This window comes from Nematostella vectensis, chromosome 8, assembly GCF_932526225.1.
Source record: "Nematostella vectensis chromosome 8, jaNemVect1.1, whole genome shotgun sequence".
In the NCBI taxonomy this organism is placed as follows: domain Eukaryota; kingdom Metazoa; phylum Cnidaria; class Anthozoa; order Actiniaria; family Edwardsiidae; genus Nematostella; species Nematostella vectensis.
Genome location: NC_064041.1, coordinates 3,001,954 through 3,019,225, shown reverse-complemented (window position 1 = coordinate 3,019,225; position 17,272 = coordinate 3,001,954). Strand labels below are relative to the sequence as shown.

The 17,272-nt window shown below is 43.8% G+C and overlaps 2 protein-coding genes across 5 annotated transcripts; both read left to right on the top strand.

Annotated features, from left to right (window-relative positions):
- Positions 1-3,904: 3,904 nt before the first annotated feature.
- Positions 3,905-7,106, top strand: LOC116601447. Of its 4 annotated transcripts, none has more exons than XR_007312520.1 (2): positions 3,905-3,939; positions 6,489-7,106. XR_007312520.1 is itself a non-coding variant. In XM_048731282.1 (2 exons), exons 1-2 carry the CDS (start codon positions 5,408-5,410, stop codon positions 6,570-6,572), a joined length of 678 nt encoding a protein of 225 aa, XP_048587239.1. In that variant the 5' UTR covers positions 4,943-5,407; the 3' UTR covers positions 6,573-7,106. The 4 variants fall into 4 exon arrangements, 1 of the variants encoding a protein (XP_048587239.1); XM_048731282.1 differs by lacking the exon at positions 3,905-3,939 and adding an exon at positions 4,943-6,001; XR_007312519.1 differs by lacking the exon at positions 3,905-3,939 and adding an exon at positions 6,152-6,187.
- A 4,242-nt stretch (positions 7,107-11,348) lies between these two features.
- On the top strand, positions 11,349-14,859 carry LOC116608143 (zinc finger protein 862-like). Its single transcript, XM_048731521.1, has 2 exons — positions 11,349-11,376; positions 11,802-14,859. Exons 1-2 carry the CDS (start codon positions 11,349-11,351, stop codon positions 14,444-14,446), a joined length of 2,673 nt encoding a protein of 890 aa, XP_048587478.1. The 3' UTR covers positions 14,447-14,859.
- The last annotated feature ends 2,413 nt before the right edge of the window (positions 14,860-17,272 follow it).

Genomic DNA, 17,272 nt, shown 5'->3' with positions numbered 1-17,272 from the left:
CCTCTTTTCCTTGTAACATGCCAGGCAGCTCTTCGTCACGACACAGCTTTATCATATCCCTAGGGTCAACCCCACCTTTCACCAGCTCTTCCATAAAGGTAAACCAATGGTCCCACCGCATGGTAAGCCCCAGTGCTTTACCTAACCTTTGCACGCCAGTCCACATCAACTCAAAGTTGTCACCGACGGCGTCTCTGACGTCGTAGAAGCTCCTTATCCAACCCCCCTTGCTGGAGTACTGCTGGTACCGCAGCAACTTCCCCATTAGGTCCCACACCACTTTCTTGACAAAATAGTCCACACCGTGCAGACCCTCGACGGCGTCCACCACATCGTAGGCACCCAACCCGCCGAGGGGGGTGTCGAAGGCAGTCAGATCACAGAGGGGGGTGTGCCACTCTCCCTCTACGTCGTCGTCGTTGTCGTCGTCGTCACTGTCCACCACCACTACTTTTTCTGCTTCTTCGACATCGGTGTCACTTCGACGTCTTCACTTGGCGACGTCACGCCATAAAGGGGATATAAGACGGAACCTCTAGTAAGCACGCCATCAACGTTTTTTCCAGCGATGAAGTGCTTTTGCAACGTAGAGGTTAAAGAAGCAGGGCCTGCCCTAAAGTGCGGAACACCCATTGACTTCAAGAAAGACCAGTTGGGCTGCGGATTCTATTTCAACCCCGAAGACGCTTGTGCCATAAAAGAAGCCATCCCCGACGGGACCACCATTTCCGACTTCCCAGTGTGCGACCACGGACTGGTTTGCAACGCAGGGGTTAGCGGTGGCCAGTTCTCCAAAGGGCGTGTGTACTTCCAGTGTCCAGTAAAACCACCTAATAAAAAATGCGAACAGTTTGTGTGGGCGGAACCACCCAAGGAAACCGAGAAGAAGAAACCAGCACCGCTATGGACACCACCTTCCATGAAAAAGAAGAAGGCAGCGAGGAGCAGGAAGCAAGCCCTCACCCCACGCGTGGACGTAAACGCAAACGTCCCACCCCCACCGGCGAAGGGGGTGTACGTGGAGGAGGAAGAGGAGGAGGAGGAGGAGGAGGCACACACCTTCCCTTTCCCTAAGCTGAATAAAACTTATAGATAAGTGTAACTCTGAGGCTCAGCTTAGGGAAAGGGAAGGCCAGTGGGCTTATCGGCTTAAGTCTATCTACCCGCGGGGTCTTAATAGTGATGACTTTTTTTGTAGTAGGAACCCACGTAGAGATGTGTAAATTCTTTTTATCAGCGCGCGCTATTCTAGAAAATGTGCGTTTTTGTCAGTTGTAATGTTTTTGCGTCTCGCTCCACTATTCTGATGTAAATAAGCTTGTAACGATTCACCTTCTTCAGTCTGCCCTGAAGAAGTCTTATTAAAGACGAAAATTTGGCAGAGTCGATTTCCAGTTTTTGGTGTATTGTAAACCTAAAAATGATATATAATAATACAAGCTTGTTGTTTTCATTCCAGCGGCGAGGCAAACTCGCTGCACTTTTCAAGAAATCCACAAAGGCTGGCACCAATAACGGTCGTGAAACCAAATACTTTTTTAAAGACTAATTCAAAGACCATTAGAAACTATAATCGGATTTGTCTGCTATACTTTTAGTGACCATCAACATACACCATCACTTAATCTACTGAACTGTAACATGGTGGGGAACTTTATCATTTTAGTTTGAAGGTGTTAATGGCATTTCCGCTTCTCTTTCCTATGGCATAACATATATAGATTTTAAGATGAGCTTTTTGATCCACATTCTCTATTAAATGGTGAGGGATAGTCAACAAAGTTAATTGCTTGTTTGCAGTTCTAAAACAGGTGAAGTTGTGCATTTGAAAATGCTTACATACAACTAAGCTTTGCATCTCAAATGGAACTGCCTTTCTACTGGTGTAACATTCAAAAGATCTTTTTTTAAATTTGAGTTGCTTGAACACTCGCTAAAGATTTCATCATTACTAACACCGCAATTTAGATTTAGTGATTGAGGGTGTGATAATTGTTCGTCTTCATCATGAGTCGACCCTTCGTCAGATTCTCTGCACCATTCTTTAGTGTCAGAGTTAAAATTTAGGGCCTGGGGACCTCTGTATGTTCATGGATCTACCTACTGATCGCAATGTTCGCAGTACTTTCTATTTCTATTTCTATTTGAAGACTTAATAATGCTTTCCTACATCTTAAATTGCATCAAAGGGGTTTATCACGTTTTTCCCGCCATTTTTAGTGTTAAAGATATCTCTAAATAGATCTGTAGATCTTTTGGAGGAAAAGTAAACTAGAAAAAAAAAAAGTTTTATCAAAATAGTGATAAAACTCACTCAAGATAATAATAGACAATAATAGACAATTATTAGTTTGCAGTTTGATCGCGTGGGGAGAACAATCGCCTCTAAAATTAAATAAACAGTATGAAGGAAGATTTGAGGGAAATAAGGGGGGATTCTGAAGGCATTGGCGTTGTTGATTGTGCCATATCAATCAGAGAGAAGGCGGGGCGGTTTGCGGATGTCGTCGCCGACAAGCTGGACGACGGTTGTCTCAAGAGTCTGCGGGAGGAGGTGGGGACCGAGTTTGCCAACATCCTCACCATCATGGGCGGTGTTCTGGCCCGCCTCGAGGCCATCGAAGCAGGCTCTGCCTGCTGCGGCGCCAAGCAAACCCCCGCCGCGCTCGAGAACATGGGGGGGCCGCAAGACCCTCACCAAGGAGCAGAAAGAAGGGGTGCGCGCCAAGTACTTGGCTTGGAAAGACAAGCGCAAGAAGGAGGCCCTCTAAGAGCTGCTCACAGCCTAGGCCGACGACGAGAAGGTGCCCCACCAGAGGTAGACTGCGGTCTTTTGGATTGGAAAGCACCTTAGTATGTGAAAACAATCTGGAGGGAGTCCCCCATCCTCTTCCTCACTCCCACTTCCCTCACTTGGCTCCGGTAACACTTCCAACAAACGTCTAAGCCACTCATCATCATCATCATCACCATTACCATTATCATTATTACTTCCGTTGTAAGCCATGGCTGAGTCAGCCAAGGGAAACTGAAACGCTAGTGAAAATACATCCTCTTTTATAGAACTCACTAACCAATAAAACACTTCTTTAAAAGAGCCAATCACAGCCTATGTTCTATAGAGAACTATGACGTCATACACTATCTAGACCTCTGATTGGGTAATCCATCCAACAACCAATCAGAAATGACTACCACCCAGCCAATCAGAAACCTCCTGATGACCTCACTACTACTGTCTAGACCTCTTATTGGGTAATATAATCCCAACCAACCAGAAGCGAGTACCCTTAACCACTAACCAATCAGAAGCAACCCCAATGACTTCATCGGCGTCTTTAAACAATTTACCCCCCTTTGGGCACCTAGCTTAAAGGGATTAATTGCTCAAGCCAGCATATTGTATTTCAGTTATCTCTAGTCTTGATTGCTAGCACACGTTCACAGCTTCACTCTATAATTCTTTGTTCCTTTCAACGTTTATATATCAAGCTCATATTGTTTTTTCCACTGTTACGATGCCACGAGAAAAGAAATGTCCAGGCTGCAAGAAGCCAGTAAATGATCATGATTTTGGCGTGCCAGGGAAACATTGTGGCAATTCTACTACACGGAACGACGAACTGTTGAATTCTCTCGCCGCCGCTGTTCAAACTCTCACGGCCGAGGTTCAAAGTTTGAAGGCCGATCATGCTAGCAGTCGTCAGTCCCATTCCTTGCCGCCCTCCGACGTTGCTTCGTCGTCGCGATCTTCTAAAGATGTATCGCCGCGCCGTGCGACGACGGTTACTTTGCCCGAGCTTAGAGCCATGGATGACTTGGCCGACGCGGCGGATCGACGTGTGGCTCATGTTCTGCCCATTGCATCCAGTGAGTCCGATGAGGAAGCTGATATGGGTGCGTTGGCTTCCTCTCCGTTACGGAAGCCAAATAAAGCTGGTAAGTTGAAGTCTGGCAAGGAAGACCGTCCAACTTCAGAAGTTGTAGTTAAACAGTTGTGGCCGCAACGTTTTCTTTCCTTGACTCGTGCTAGTCAGGAGATTACTTACGAACGTCTTACCATGGCAGAATTCGTGGCGGGGTATGCACAGATTCTACAATTACGAGAGATCAGTTCGTTCGAGCGCGCCGAACGACACAAACATTTGGTAACGCTGATGTACCACGCACAGCTATACGAATGGGAGGCGGTGCTTGCCTTCCATGGAGCGGTTTTGCTTGAAATCGAACGTGGCTTATTGAAGTGGGGTGATTCCTTTTCCCACCTCGAAAGCAGAACCCTCCATGGTCAGCTACTTTCACCGCCGAAAAAGCAGTCTTACAGTTCAGGGCCGACATTGTTTTGTAGAGATTATCAACGCGAGAAGTGCATTCATACCAAGGATCATTATGGTTACGTCCGAGGCGAACGTAAATGGGTAAAACATATTTGTGCGGCTTGTTGGGTACAATCGAGAAAACAGGAATCACATAGAGAGGATTCATCTGATTGTCCGCTTTCAGGGGAATCAAAAAACTAATAAACTTCGCCCTTGGTCAAGACATTGGGGGCGTTCCTTCCGTTACTGTTGCTTCATTTCCGGATATGTCGTTTTGTGCTTTGAATGCTGATGCTTGCTCCCAGCCGCTAAAGGCTGCAGTTCCTGACTGTCGTGGCTTTTCCACGGGCGCTGATTATATTCATGATGTGTGTTTTCCTCAGCCGGTGGAGGCTGGTGTTCTAGACTGTCGTGGTTTTTCCACGGCCTTTCCTCGTGACTCTCAGCAGGCGAAGGATTTTTATTTGTACGCACATGAGTTAGTTTTTCGTTCTGGTCGCCCGAACTTTGTGGTTTCTCGCCTGCCCGTTCCAAGTTCCCTAAAGATCAATACTTGGAGGACTTTGTTGTATGATTATGACGACCAAATGATTTGTGATTTCCTGGAGTTTGGTTGGCCGGTTGGTTTCACTGGCGATACTGTTCCTATTTTTGATGCTCGCACTCACCGGGGTGCGCTCAATTTTGCGACTCAAGTTTCAGAGCATTTACAACGTGAAGTCTCGCTTGGTCGTGTCGCTGGGCCGTTTACGGATCCTCCCTTCGGGGGTGGATTTGTTACTTCACCGTTGAACACGGTTCCCAAGCGAGATTCTGAAGAACGTAGGGTAATTGTGGACTTGAGCTGGCCTAAGGGCGGTTCAGTAAATGATGGTATTCCGTGTGATAGTTTTCTGGGAGATCCGTTCGTGACTTGTTATCCCACTATAGATGACATTGTGGAAGCGATCGTGCAGTTTGGCCCGGGTTGTTTTCTCTATAAGAGGGATCTGCGGCAGGCGTATAGGCAGTTTCCTGTGGATCCCGGCAATTACCGTTTACTTGGGTATATTTGGAATGGACATTATTACTTTGACACTGTTTTAACTATGGGGTTACGCTCTGCTGCTCAGGCATGTCAGCGCGCCACCTCAGCGGTAGCTTGGATTCATCGACAGCAAGGAAAAGTTTTATTTAATTATTTGGATGATTTCATTGGGGTTTCTGAGGCTAGCTCTGCGACTTCCGATTTTGAGCAGTTGGGGACTCTTCTCTCCTCTCTGGGACTGATCGAATCTGTTTCCAAAGCTTGTCCGCCTTCATCGCTCATGCTGTGTTTGGGAGTGATGGTAGACACGAATTCATTTACGTTGTCAGTTAGTCCTGAGCGGCTAGCGGAGTTAGAGCTTCTCTTACATGATTGGAGGAACAGCAAAACTGCTCGCAAACGGGAGTTACAATCCCTAGTTGGCAAACTTGTGTTTGTTTCAAAGTGTGTTCGTCAGAGTCGGGTGTTTATCTCGCGCTTATTAAGTCTGCTACGAACAGTTCAATACAATCATCTTCACGTTAAGTTAACCGCGGAATTTCGCAAGGATATTATTTGGTGGTGTCATTTCCTGCGGGAATACAACGGAGTATCTATGATTAAAACTACCTCTTGGAGTTCTCCGGGGGAAGTTTTTTCTACAGACGCTTGCCTGGTTGGTTGTGGAGGCGTTTGTGACAATGAATATTTCCACGCTTCATTTCCGGATGTGGTTGTTGCTCAGTCCCTCGATATAAATTGTTTGGAACTTCTCACTATTGTGGTGGCGCTTAAGTTGTGGGGTCAACGGTGGACGGGACTCCATTTAACCGTGCGCTGTGACAATCAGGTTGCTGTCACGGTATTGAATTCTGGTAGAACTCGCCATCCCTTCCTGAATTCCTGTCTTCGCGAGATTTGTTATTTGTCAGCGAGTTATGATTTTGAGATCAGAGCGGTTCACCTACCGTCTGTGTTGAATTGTGATTCAGATTTGCTTTCAAGATGGGGCTCCGTTGCCTCCACTGTTAAGGAACGATTCCTGGAGAGTGCTCGTTGCGCCAATCGTAGGGGTGTTACAATCTCATCGGACCATTTCACATTCACGACTCCTTGGTAATTCGCCTTCCAGTCGTAACTTATTCGCCCGCTCTTTCTTGCAGATTCCTCGGCTTTGGCCTCTCTGCAAAAGGATCTACGACAGACATTACAAGCTGCTTATAGCACAGGGACATATAGTAATTTAAAGACTCAATTTAAGGCCTTTTTTCTATTTTGCTTATATTTTGACTTGACTCCATTACCAGCAGACATAGATACGGTCTGTCTTTATGTACAGTTTTTAAGTCGTTCGATTGCACCACCTTCGATTCGTAATTATTTAAGTGGGGTCAAGTTATTACATCTTTTCGCCGGTTATGACTATGCATTTACTAAGGATTTTAGTTTATCCCTAGCCCTGCGGGGAGTTTCCCCTAGGATACCACATGTACCTCAGAGGGCTCCACCGGTAACTCCTAGCCTTTTATTGCTAGTTGCGCGAACAGTAGATTTTCAACATGATGCTAACTCTTCTACATTGTATTGCGCATTTCTCTTTGCATTTTTTCTTATGGCGCGTATAGCTAATATCGTACCGCTTTCTATTAAGGCATTTAATCCTACCCGCGATCTCACACGGGGTGATGTTTTGTGTAACGAACACGGGCTTATCGTCACGTTTAAGCATACAAAAACTATTCAGTTCGGTCAGCGTCGATTACACATTCCTCTGTTACGTATTCCAGGCTCGTTATTATGTCCGGTCGCTGCCTATAACAACATGATTCGCCTGGTACCCGCTTCTGCACGCAAACCGCTGTTTTTATTGCTTGGTCATTCAGGCCCGTTTGCTTTGACGAAGTCCCGTTTTGTTACCGAATTTCGGCTGGCGCTTTGCTCAGTGGGGGTTGCTCATGCTGACTCATGTCGGGGTCACTCATTTCGACGCGGCTGTGCCTCTTGGGCGTTTAACCACGGAGTACCAGGGGAATTGATACAGTTGTATGGTGATTGGGCTAGTGACTCTTACAAATTGTATTTAGAATTTAGTAATCAATCAAAATTGGCGCTTGCTTCCCAGCTACGTGCTTCCATTCAGGCCAGTAGTTAGGCCTTCTGCACTGTTTTGTTGTTTGGCCGGTGGTTTGGTGGCAGAGAGGTTTATTATTATTATTTTAGTTTTTCATTTATCAGTTTGTAGTGATTTTATAATAAACTTCTCTTATGCCAAACACAAAACAGTGTCAGTGGTTTATGTTGGGTTGAGGAAGCGCACCCCTTGTGGTGAGCGCAGGGTCGGGGCCGCAGCGGGATCGGCCGCCGCCGCCGACGACTGCAGTAAGATCAAGAACATAGCGCATTACTTCCGGCACACATTGGATCAACGAAGAGGACTTTCGTACCGAGTACTTGAGCGACGACGTGGCCGCCGCGTTTGAGAACATGGGGGGGGGGGCGCAAAAAAGCACCCCGAGGGCTCCAAAAACCGCCTCAACGCTGAGCAGGCTGTCGCCTGGAAGGCCCTCACCAAGGAGCAGAAAGAAGGGGTGCGCGCCAAGTACACGGCTTGGAAGAGCAGGCACGAGAAGGAGGCCCTCGAAGAGCCGCTCACAGCTGGTGGGGACCGAGTTTGCCAACATCCTTACCATCATGGGCGGCGTGCTGGCCCGCCTAGAGGCCATCGAAGTAGGCTTTCCCTGCTGCGGCGCCAAGAGCACCCCCCGCGGTGAGCGCAGGGTCGGGGCCGCAGCGGGATTGGCCGCCGCCTCCGACGAATGCAGTAAGATCAAGAACATAGCGCATTACTTCCGGCACGCATGGATCAACGAAGAGGAGTTCCGAGAAACAGTAAACAGTAAAGGCAAGGATGGAACGATAGAGAAAGTATCATCGCCGCAGTGTTTTGTCACCTACAACAAGCACTTGAACTTCATTTGAAGTGAATGGAGCAAATCAGAGCTTACAACAATGGCGGAGCGTAGTTTGAATCTGGCCATGAACACTAAACTCTGAAAATCAACCTATTTTTGTGAAGTTACACTATTGATATCTAGTTGAATCAATTGAGCAATATTAGTAGGTTACATGTTATATATTTTGTGACTTGAAAATGTATTGTTTAAGGAAAAAGTTTTAGTATAAAACAACAATTGTAATATTTATCAATTTTGTTAAGGAACTACTTCCCAAATACTTTTCTTAGCTCATGAAGTGGACTTCAAGCACTTATCACTAATCTCATGAGTCACTGTATTTTTTGTGTGCACTTCGGTGGTATATTGAGAGACACATAAAGAAAAGGCATAGATCCTCTGCCAATCCCCAATTAGCACTGGTCATACAGTAGGGACCACCCTTGCGCATTGGGAACCCGTGAATGCGAGCGACATCAAGATATATCTCGCGATAAGACTGCTGCAAGGAATAAAGTCTGTACCATCAGAGCGTGATTACTGGGCCACAAGCCTGTTTCTAGGGGTGAAAAGAATCAAGGATGTAATGTCAAAGAACAAGTACGTGAAGATAAACTAGTATCTTCAACAAACAGGAAAGAGTTTCCAGCTGAAGTCAAGTCCGCCAAACTCACAAATCACGGCGATGCCTATGTGATGCAAAGGCAAGGGGATCCACGCCACAGCATGGAAAGACAAGAAAAACATTTATTTCTTAAGCAGTGATAGCCAGCCAGAAGGCCAAGAAACTGTTAACAGGAAAGGAAAGGATTGCACATCAGAAAAAGTGTCTGCGCCACCGTATGTTGTCACCTACAACAAGCACATGGGTGACGTGGACTATGCGGACCAGAAGCGGGGAGACTACAAGATCCCCATCAAATCTCGCTAGTGGTATCCCTATTTGTTTATATTTCTGTTCGAGACAGCGGTGGTAAATTCACATATTCTACGGAATTTGTCCCCAAACCACAAGAAGATAATGCAGCTGGACTATCGGCTAGAACTTATCAAGGGATTGATCGGCGAACTTGTCGAGAAAGCGCAAACGTGCTTCTACAGAGATTGAAGTAGTTGACGGAAAGTCACATTTCCCAGTGGAAGTGCCAATAAAAAGATGTGTGCACTGTGCTGCTGGATCGTAAGGAAAGCGCTCAACCTGGGGATGTGCTTTATGCAACGTCACGTTTTGAGTTGGCTGTTTTGAGCCTTTTTTTTTTAAGTGAGTGGAGCGAATAGGAGCATACCACAATGGCGGCGTGAAATTTGAATCTCGCCATGAACACTAAACTCTGGAAATTGACTTATTTATTTGAAGTTACACTTTTGATTTCTAGTTGAATGAATTGAACAACAGTGTAAGAATACATGTTTGATATTTTGAGGTTTGAAAATGTAGTGTGTTAGACAAATTGTTATTAGTGTCAGGCCTTTCAATAGAAGGCGGCTAGCGGCGGTGAACCGCCGCCTACTTCGGCGTTGACCGCCGCCTACTTCAAAACACAGTAAAAAAAGGTTGGGCAATCTGCCCTAAAACTTGCTCTAGAAACGTTGTCAAATGAAAATGAAATACTCACTAGTATGTTGTTGTATCATTTTCTTATTTAGCAGGGTCTTTTTAGCAATACTTTTCTTCGTTCAATTGCATTCTCGTCCAAATAACTCAAGTCGCGTGTTGTTTTGTTTACGACCGCCATCTTGGATTCGCATCGATATGGATTATGGGTAGTGTGAGCCTAATTGTGTACAGCGGTATTTCTCTTCAAACATGGCGACGTCCAACAAGAGATCAAAGAGAGATGCGACCGCGAGTTCGGGCATGAATATTCATGCTTTCAGAAGCTATTTTGTAAATGAAAATAGATCGGGTAATATATCATTTCTTTATTGAGGTTTTGAAATTATTACAAATGCGTTGTGTTGTTTGAACCAGTTAGTTTGAACTTTTGAACTACTAAATTGTGAACATCTATCATCGATCACTTATCCTGTGAACGAGCTTTCTCCTGTGAGGTCTGTTTCATTTTGTAGCAAGTCGGCGTGTCTGAGAGACGACTGCTTACGAAAAGATCAAAGACTCACAGGAGAAAGCTCGGCTCGCAGGGTATCGATCACGAACAAAAACTACAAGTTTTTTTGTGTCTTGTGCCTATTATTTTCGGTTTCTTGTGTGCTCGCAAGAGAGACCTCTGCCGAGGTTGACTGTCTTGGACAGTCTGGTGACGGCCTGATGGGTTTCTAGATTCGTCAGATTCACGTTTTTTTTTTCATCATCTACAATACAAACTCTCCTGGGAAACGAAAGCAGTATCTTAGTAGAATTCGCCTTGTTCGAGGTTTTCTTGAAACATTCCATAAGAACTGTCTAGATATTCATTTGAGTGAAAGCTATTTAGTGCCCGTTTGATCGGAAACTCGGCGGGGAGGGGGGCTCGCATATATGATATCCATATTGCCCATGTTGATATCCAGTTAGTCGATGTCCTAAATCATGGGCGTCAAAATGAAACTACGCGCGCTATTAGGTTAGAACAAAAAGTCACCACTGTCCGCGGGACAGTCCCGCGTTCATCGCGCGCGTTGCACAAGCATATCAGCCGACTGTTCTTGTGACGGCCAAGCAAAAAAGAAAATATGGTGTACGTTGATAAGGGTATGTTCTTTTTTCTCGAATCTGTTATATATTTTTTCGATTTTGTTTCCCCTTGGTTTAACAATTCTGGTAGGAGTACAGTCCCTCGTTTCCCCCGGGTTTTGGCACTTACGCACATAGGTGCGGAAATCAATTTTCACGCTATTTCTCGCATCTGCCAGAAAAATGATTATTTGTCAACAGAGCTATTTTGGGGGGTCAAAAAACACAACAGACAGAAGAGTAATTACCATGAGACACAAAAAATAAAAGTAGAAGCAGAAAAAAATTGTTTTGCAAGAAGGGAAAGTTATAATTGGCAGATTTAACAAATTTCCAGGGGTTGAGCGTGGTATGTACTCTTATTTCCCACGCTACACGTCATCTTCGAGGTCAAAATGTTGTGGACTCACGAGACGAAGTCGAGTGAGTCCACAACAAATTTTGGCCTCGAAGATGACGTGTAGAGTGGGAAATAAGAGTACATACCACGCTCAACCCCTGGAAATTTGTTTTTTACCACAACAACAACTTCACTCATTTCACAATTTCACTCATTTTCGAGGAAGCACGTGCGACTTTCCGTTGCAAGTACCGCACGCGTGCGCGCGCGTGGTATGGACTCTTATTTACCACGGCGAATTGACCAATCAGAGCGCGAGATTACTAACAGTTGTGGTAAAAAAGGCGATTTTTGTTTGGGAACCAAATTATAAGAACGGTCCCATATCAATCAGATTTTTAACTGAATTACATAAAGACAGTATGTGGCAGAAAAACAGTATGTCAGAAAACGTTTTTCAAACATAGCTTTTTATTTCAAATAACATAACTTACGTGGTATTTTCCAGCCAAACCAAACGAAGAGACTACATTACCATCGCCGAACTCTGCTTCAAGCATTACTCAAGAGGTTCAAGATGGCACGGCATCAGGTGCCAATCTCATAGTGCATGGTGGCGAGACAAATGAGGCAAATGAAACACCTAGCAACCCGACCCCGCAAAACAGAGCAAAGGGCGAAGTTAAAAAGGCATGGACGGCAGAGGATGAGTCGAATTTCTTAATCTCTTCATTTGTTGATGACCCTCAGGTTATTCATAGCTTCCACACGTGTAGAAGCCGGAGGTGCATCTCTCTGCGCCCCACTGAAACGCGCCGCCTGGCTACGGGGGCTGCTGATCGCTTTCAGCATCAGTGGATAATGGATGAGAAGTTGTCATTGTCCACCGCCACTGATGTCAACTGGCTTATATATGTTGAAGGCCAGGGAATGTTCTGCTTGCTTTGTCGAAAGCATGGGACATCAAACCCCCAAAACAAAAGCAAAAAATACAGCCTCGATCCTGCTGTGCGATTTAAGCGAGCGGCTCTAGAGGATCATGCACAATCACAACAGCACAAAGCAGCAGTCGAGGCGGAGCTACTCAGCAGAGTATCAAGCTTTGAAGTAGCAATCAAAGAAATCCAAAGCAGTAAGGACGAGGTGTACTATAAGACATTTCTGGCCATGTACTGGCTAGCAAAAGAAGAGATGCCTAATAAGAAGTTCACTAGTCTGCTGTCAGTGCTTGAGCAACTAGGTCTCGACAACATCAAGTACTTTCAACACCGCTCTGCAGGATCAGTCCGAGAAATGTTCCTCCTTATTGTCAGCGTATTGAAAGAGCAGCTCACGACTAACTTGTCTCTCGCAAACTGCTTTGGAATTCTCTCTGACGAGGTATGCGATGTTTCCAACATAGAGCAGCTGGTAACATTTGTAAAATATGTTGACCCCAATAGTGGCAAAGCTCACACGACATTTCTGGCCGCCAGCGACCTGTTAGAGAGTTCTACAACAGGATCACCAGACGCCAAGTCCATCACAGAGGCCATTATTTCCCAAGTCACAGATGCTGGTCTGAAAATGGAAAATGTGTCAAGTTTCTCAAGCGATGGGGCATCCGTGATGACAGGCCGAAGATCCGGAGTAGCAACAAGGTTGAAAGCGGATAACAAGGCCATGCTTAACATCCATTGCATCTGTCACCGTTTGGCCCTTGCGTGCGGAGACGCCAACGACACAGTAGATTACATCAAACAAGTGGAGCGTATCCTTATTCAACTGTGGTCTTTCTTCGATAACTCAGCGAAGAAAACGGCGGCGTACGCGAAATCCGTACTTGAAGTCAAGAAGATAAATGTCAGCGCGAAAGGCAAGAAACAAATTGGAAAGCGGTTCAAAAAAGCCTGCAGGACAAGATGGCTTTCAACGGAGAAGGCTATCGAAGGGGTCTTTGAAGATTACGAAGCATTACTTCAGACCCTTAGATTCTTCAAAGAGAGCAACGATGCAACAGCAACTGGCCTTTTGAAGCAAACTTCGAAGTTGAAATTTATAGGAACTGTGTATTTATTGCATGAGGTCCTTCCTATCCTCGGGCATCTGAGTAAGGCCTTCCAAGAGGGTGAAGTGTGTTTTGCTTCAATCGCACCAGCCATCGACTACACCATGGATCAGCTAGATGATGTCGCTAAGAACCAAACACACTTAGCCAGAATGACGGAAGATCTGATCGAGGGAGGGAGACTTTCAAGGTGCGACCTGCCAGATTTCACACCGGAGAAGAAGAGCATGCTGCAAAGCCTAACAAGGCAATATGTCCAGGCACTGAAAGACAACATCGTGAACAGGTTTTCTGGCAACCTAGAAGTCCTGACAGCCTTCAAAATCTTTGACCCATGCGCCGTCCCAGAGAAGACAGATCCTGGCTTTAAGGAGTACGGGAAGAAAGAAGCAATAGTATTGGCCGACTTCTTTTACAATGGAAGCAACGACCAGGCTGAAAAGAAGGACGAGTTACTGGCGGAGTGGACCAAGATCAAATACAACATCTTGAGTTTAAAGAGCGAAGTCCCCCCAGACGTCAGACGTCCTTCAAAGAAGCTGACCAACCGGAAGACCCCGACAGAATGGCTGCTTGAGCACATGATGGCCATGAAAGCCACCTACCAACACATGTGTCCATGCCTCCTACAAATAGTAGAGATATGCCTTTCTCTGCCCGTTAGCAATGCTTGGCCAGAGCGAGGTGCCTCTGCTATCAAGCGTCTCAAGACTCGCCTCCGATCGTCAATGAAAAACGACATGCTCCAGGCCCTCATGCACGTAACCATCAATGGCCCTAGTACAAGTGAGTGCAAGCCTATCATAGAAGAGGTGACAAGGCAGTGGTTGGCCAAGCCCAGGCGCAAATTGGCAAATCCTCCATCAAAGGATCATCAACTGCACAAACCCACAACAACAGATGCAGGCACTCAAGTCGACCCAATCCCCATGGACATCACAGACATCGAGCATGTGTGGGAGACTGCCAGGGCGCTAGAGGCGGATGTGGTTGCACTGGAGGAAGAAATGGAGGCAACCGCAGCGCTTTTGAAGCTCCCTCCTGATGATCTGTTTGGCGATTACTCAGACAGTGACTTTGAATACAGCGACTCTGAATGTGTCTGATGCTTTTGACAACAGCTCAGTGATCATTATTAATTTACAGTCAGGTGTTGTGCCATGAGTTGTTGTTCAAAACACAGCTGGATCTTGACGTTGTTATTTCAGATAGTACAATAGTGACAAAATTTCACTCAGTGAGCTTTTGTGCCGAGGTTGTAAAAAGCACAGCTGTATCTTGCGTATTCCGGTAAAATTTGGATACATTATTATTTCATTAGTCAGGTGTTGTGCCGTGAGTTGTTGTATAAAACACAGCTGGATCTTGGCGTTGTTATTTCAGATACAATTTCATTTCAGATAGTACAATAGTGACAAATTTTTGACATCAATCTTGATATTAGCAATAATGATACCTTGTGTCCCGGGGTTGTAAAAGACATCAGTTGAGTCAGAAAATACTAAAGCTATGGAACACGTCTCAGTTGTACTTTTTGCCCTCAAAAATGCTGAATAAAGGGCTGTGTTGATCACATATAACAGCCAAATTTTCAGCCCTCAGAATGCTGGAAAACGCATCCCTTATATACTAAATTGCAAAATTTCCCGGGGGGGCATGCCCCCGGACCCCCCTAGGTTACTCGGGCCTTACGGGCCTCGCTACTCACTAACAGCCGCCTACTCTAAACACACAGCCTCCTACTCAAATAATTATTGAAAGGCCTGAGTGTACAACAACATTTGTAGTATTTTCAAACTTGTTAATAAACTTTTCATTCTTTAGATATTTATCATAGTTCATGAAGTGGACTTTTTGCACTAATATTTGCTGTAAGTGAAAGAATAAACATATGTGAGTCATTGTATTTTTTTTGTGTTCACTTTGTTGGCATATTGTAGATATAAAGAAAAGAAAACTATAAGGCATGGATCCTCTGCCAATCCCCAATTAGCACTGGTCATAGGGACCACCCTTGGGATTTGGAGTCTGGTCTATAAAGGGTTATTAACAGACCAAACACGCTTTTTTGAAATGGCATCATTCAGGTGCACAGCAAAGAAATATTAAAAAAAAAATTTATGTAAAGAAAATTATTGCTCTACAAACAAAAGCCAATAGATTACTTGAAAAATTTCTGAAAAACAGTTCCAAAGAGAACAACACTAGTAGGACACTATTGCATTAAAAGATACGAAATAAGAACGCAAACAACATTGTGCAATTTTCCATTCAACCTGAGCTCCGTCACATGGGTTCTATCTTGGCCAATATGCAGAATGTTTAACAGCATCAATTTCCAAGAAATCCAATTGGAAGAACATCATTCCAGAAGTAAAACATAAGAATAGAATAGGTTTATGCTTCACACTAGAAAACCGCCGCATACAAGCCATCAACCACAATAAAAAGCAGCAGCTTCAAGGGCTGAACACCAGTTACTATATACTGTGCTATCCAGTTGAGCGCCAGTAGCTTTTTGGACAAGTCTTAGCGCAGAAAGAAATAGTTATGACGTCACTTGATGTATTCAAGGTGCCAACTATAATTTCACTTAGGGTGCACCTGTTGAGGAATGGTAAAATAAAAAAGGCTGCACATACAAACCAGCTTGTCCTAATGGTAATAATTCAAGAACATCGATTATTGATGATGTAATTCAGGGCGGATTGACTCAGCCACGATTTATTATCTTGGGAAATTGACTATAGTCAAACAAGTATATTTAATATTCAAAATCTTGGTCATATTGTCTTTAGCTTGAGTTTAGTTCATTGTTAAAGTGTATAGAACCAAGCACAGGCTAAATGCTGCAAAAAGATTAAATGAACTACCAGTTGTTGGAAGGACAATGTCTGGGAGTAAAGAATTTACTATAGAGTAGTCAACCTTTTTTATAGTAAAATATATATAATTATTGTAATTTAAGTTTTATTTTATTTTGTGGTTTACCTGTAAACTTTTCCAACTAGAATAAATAAAGTATTGTATTGTCAACTAATTATTGTTTGTGTTGTATTGTTTAAAAAAAACAATGATTCAATGAAAACTTTTCATATTTTCTGTAAATATTTCTTAACATATTAAATATGAATACTGTAGATAGAACCTCTCATAGCTGTTAGTGTACACAATATAAAAATAACCCTAATGCTTTAAGTTTATTACCTCTGATTAGAATTCTCACTGATTTAATCATCCCGTCTAGTATCTGCAAGTGTGAATGAAAGCATATACAGTACCTTATGTAGCCCATGCTTTAAAATTTTTTTACAAGATCAATTTATTCTCAGTCTTTTCATTAACCTCATGTTAGCTATTTTGCGGTAGTTTTACTTTTTTATTTATATAATTTTCTCAACCTCTGCTAAAATTAAACCAATGTGCAAATGCCAAGAAACAGTTAGGTAAGTGAGAAATAGACATTGCTATCCCTTTACCCTGAAAATTGCATTTTGCTTGATTGAATTAAAATGAATGTGACAATTTTTTAAATCAGCTCATTGTACCATGTGTTATTTAATCTTGTCTTTATTGAAGACTTTATTGTTTTCAACCAAACATACAGTAGTTCCAAAAATTGTGACATTTATTATCTATTATTTCAATTTTTTTTATACATGTTGCGCCAAAACATCTTTTATATTCAAATCTCATGTTTGTTGTATGCTGTCTTTTTCCAAAAATATATTTTAAAATTATACGATGTGAGATACTTGAAATATGGCTTGCTAATTAGTTATCAATATTCTTTTCTTATCTAGATGCAAAGGACAATACATCAGTTTTGGATGAAAGCTCTTTGGGGCTTCTGCCAAACTATTTATTAGAGGATAAGAATTCATGTATGCGTTTTGTTTTCTTTCAAGCCAGGGTTTCCCAGAAATGTCCAT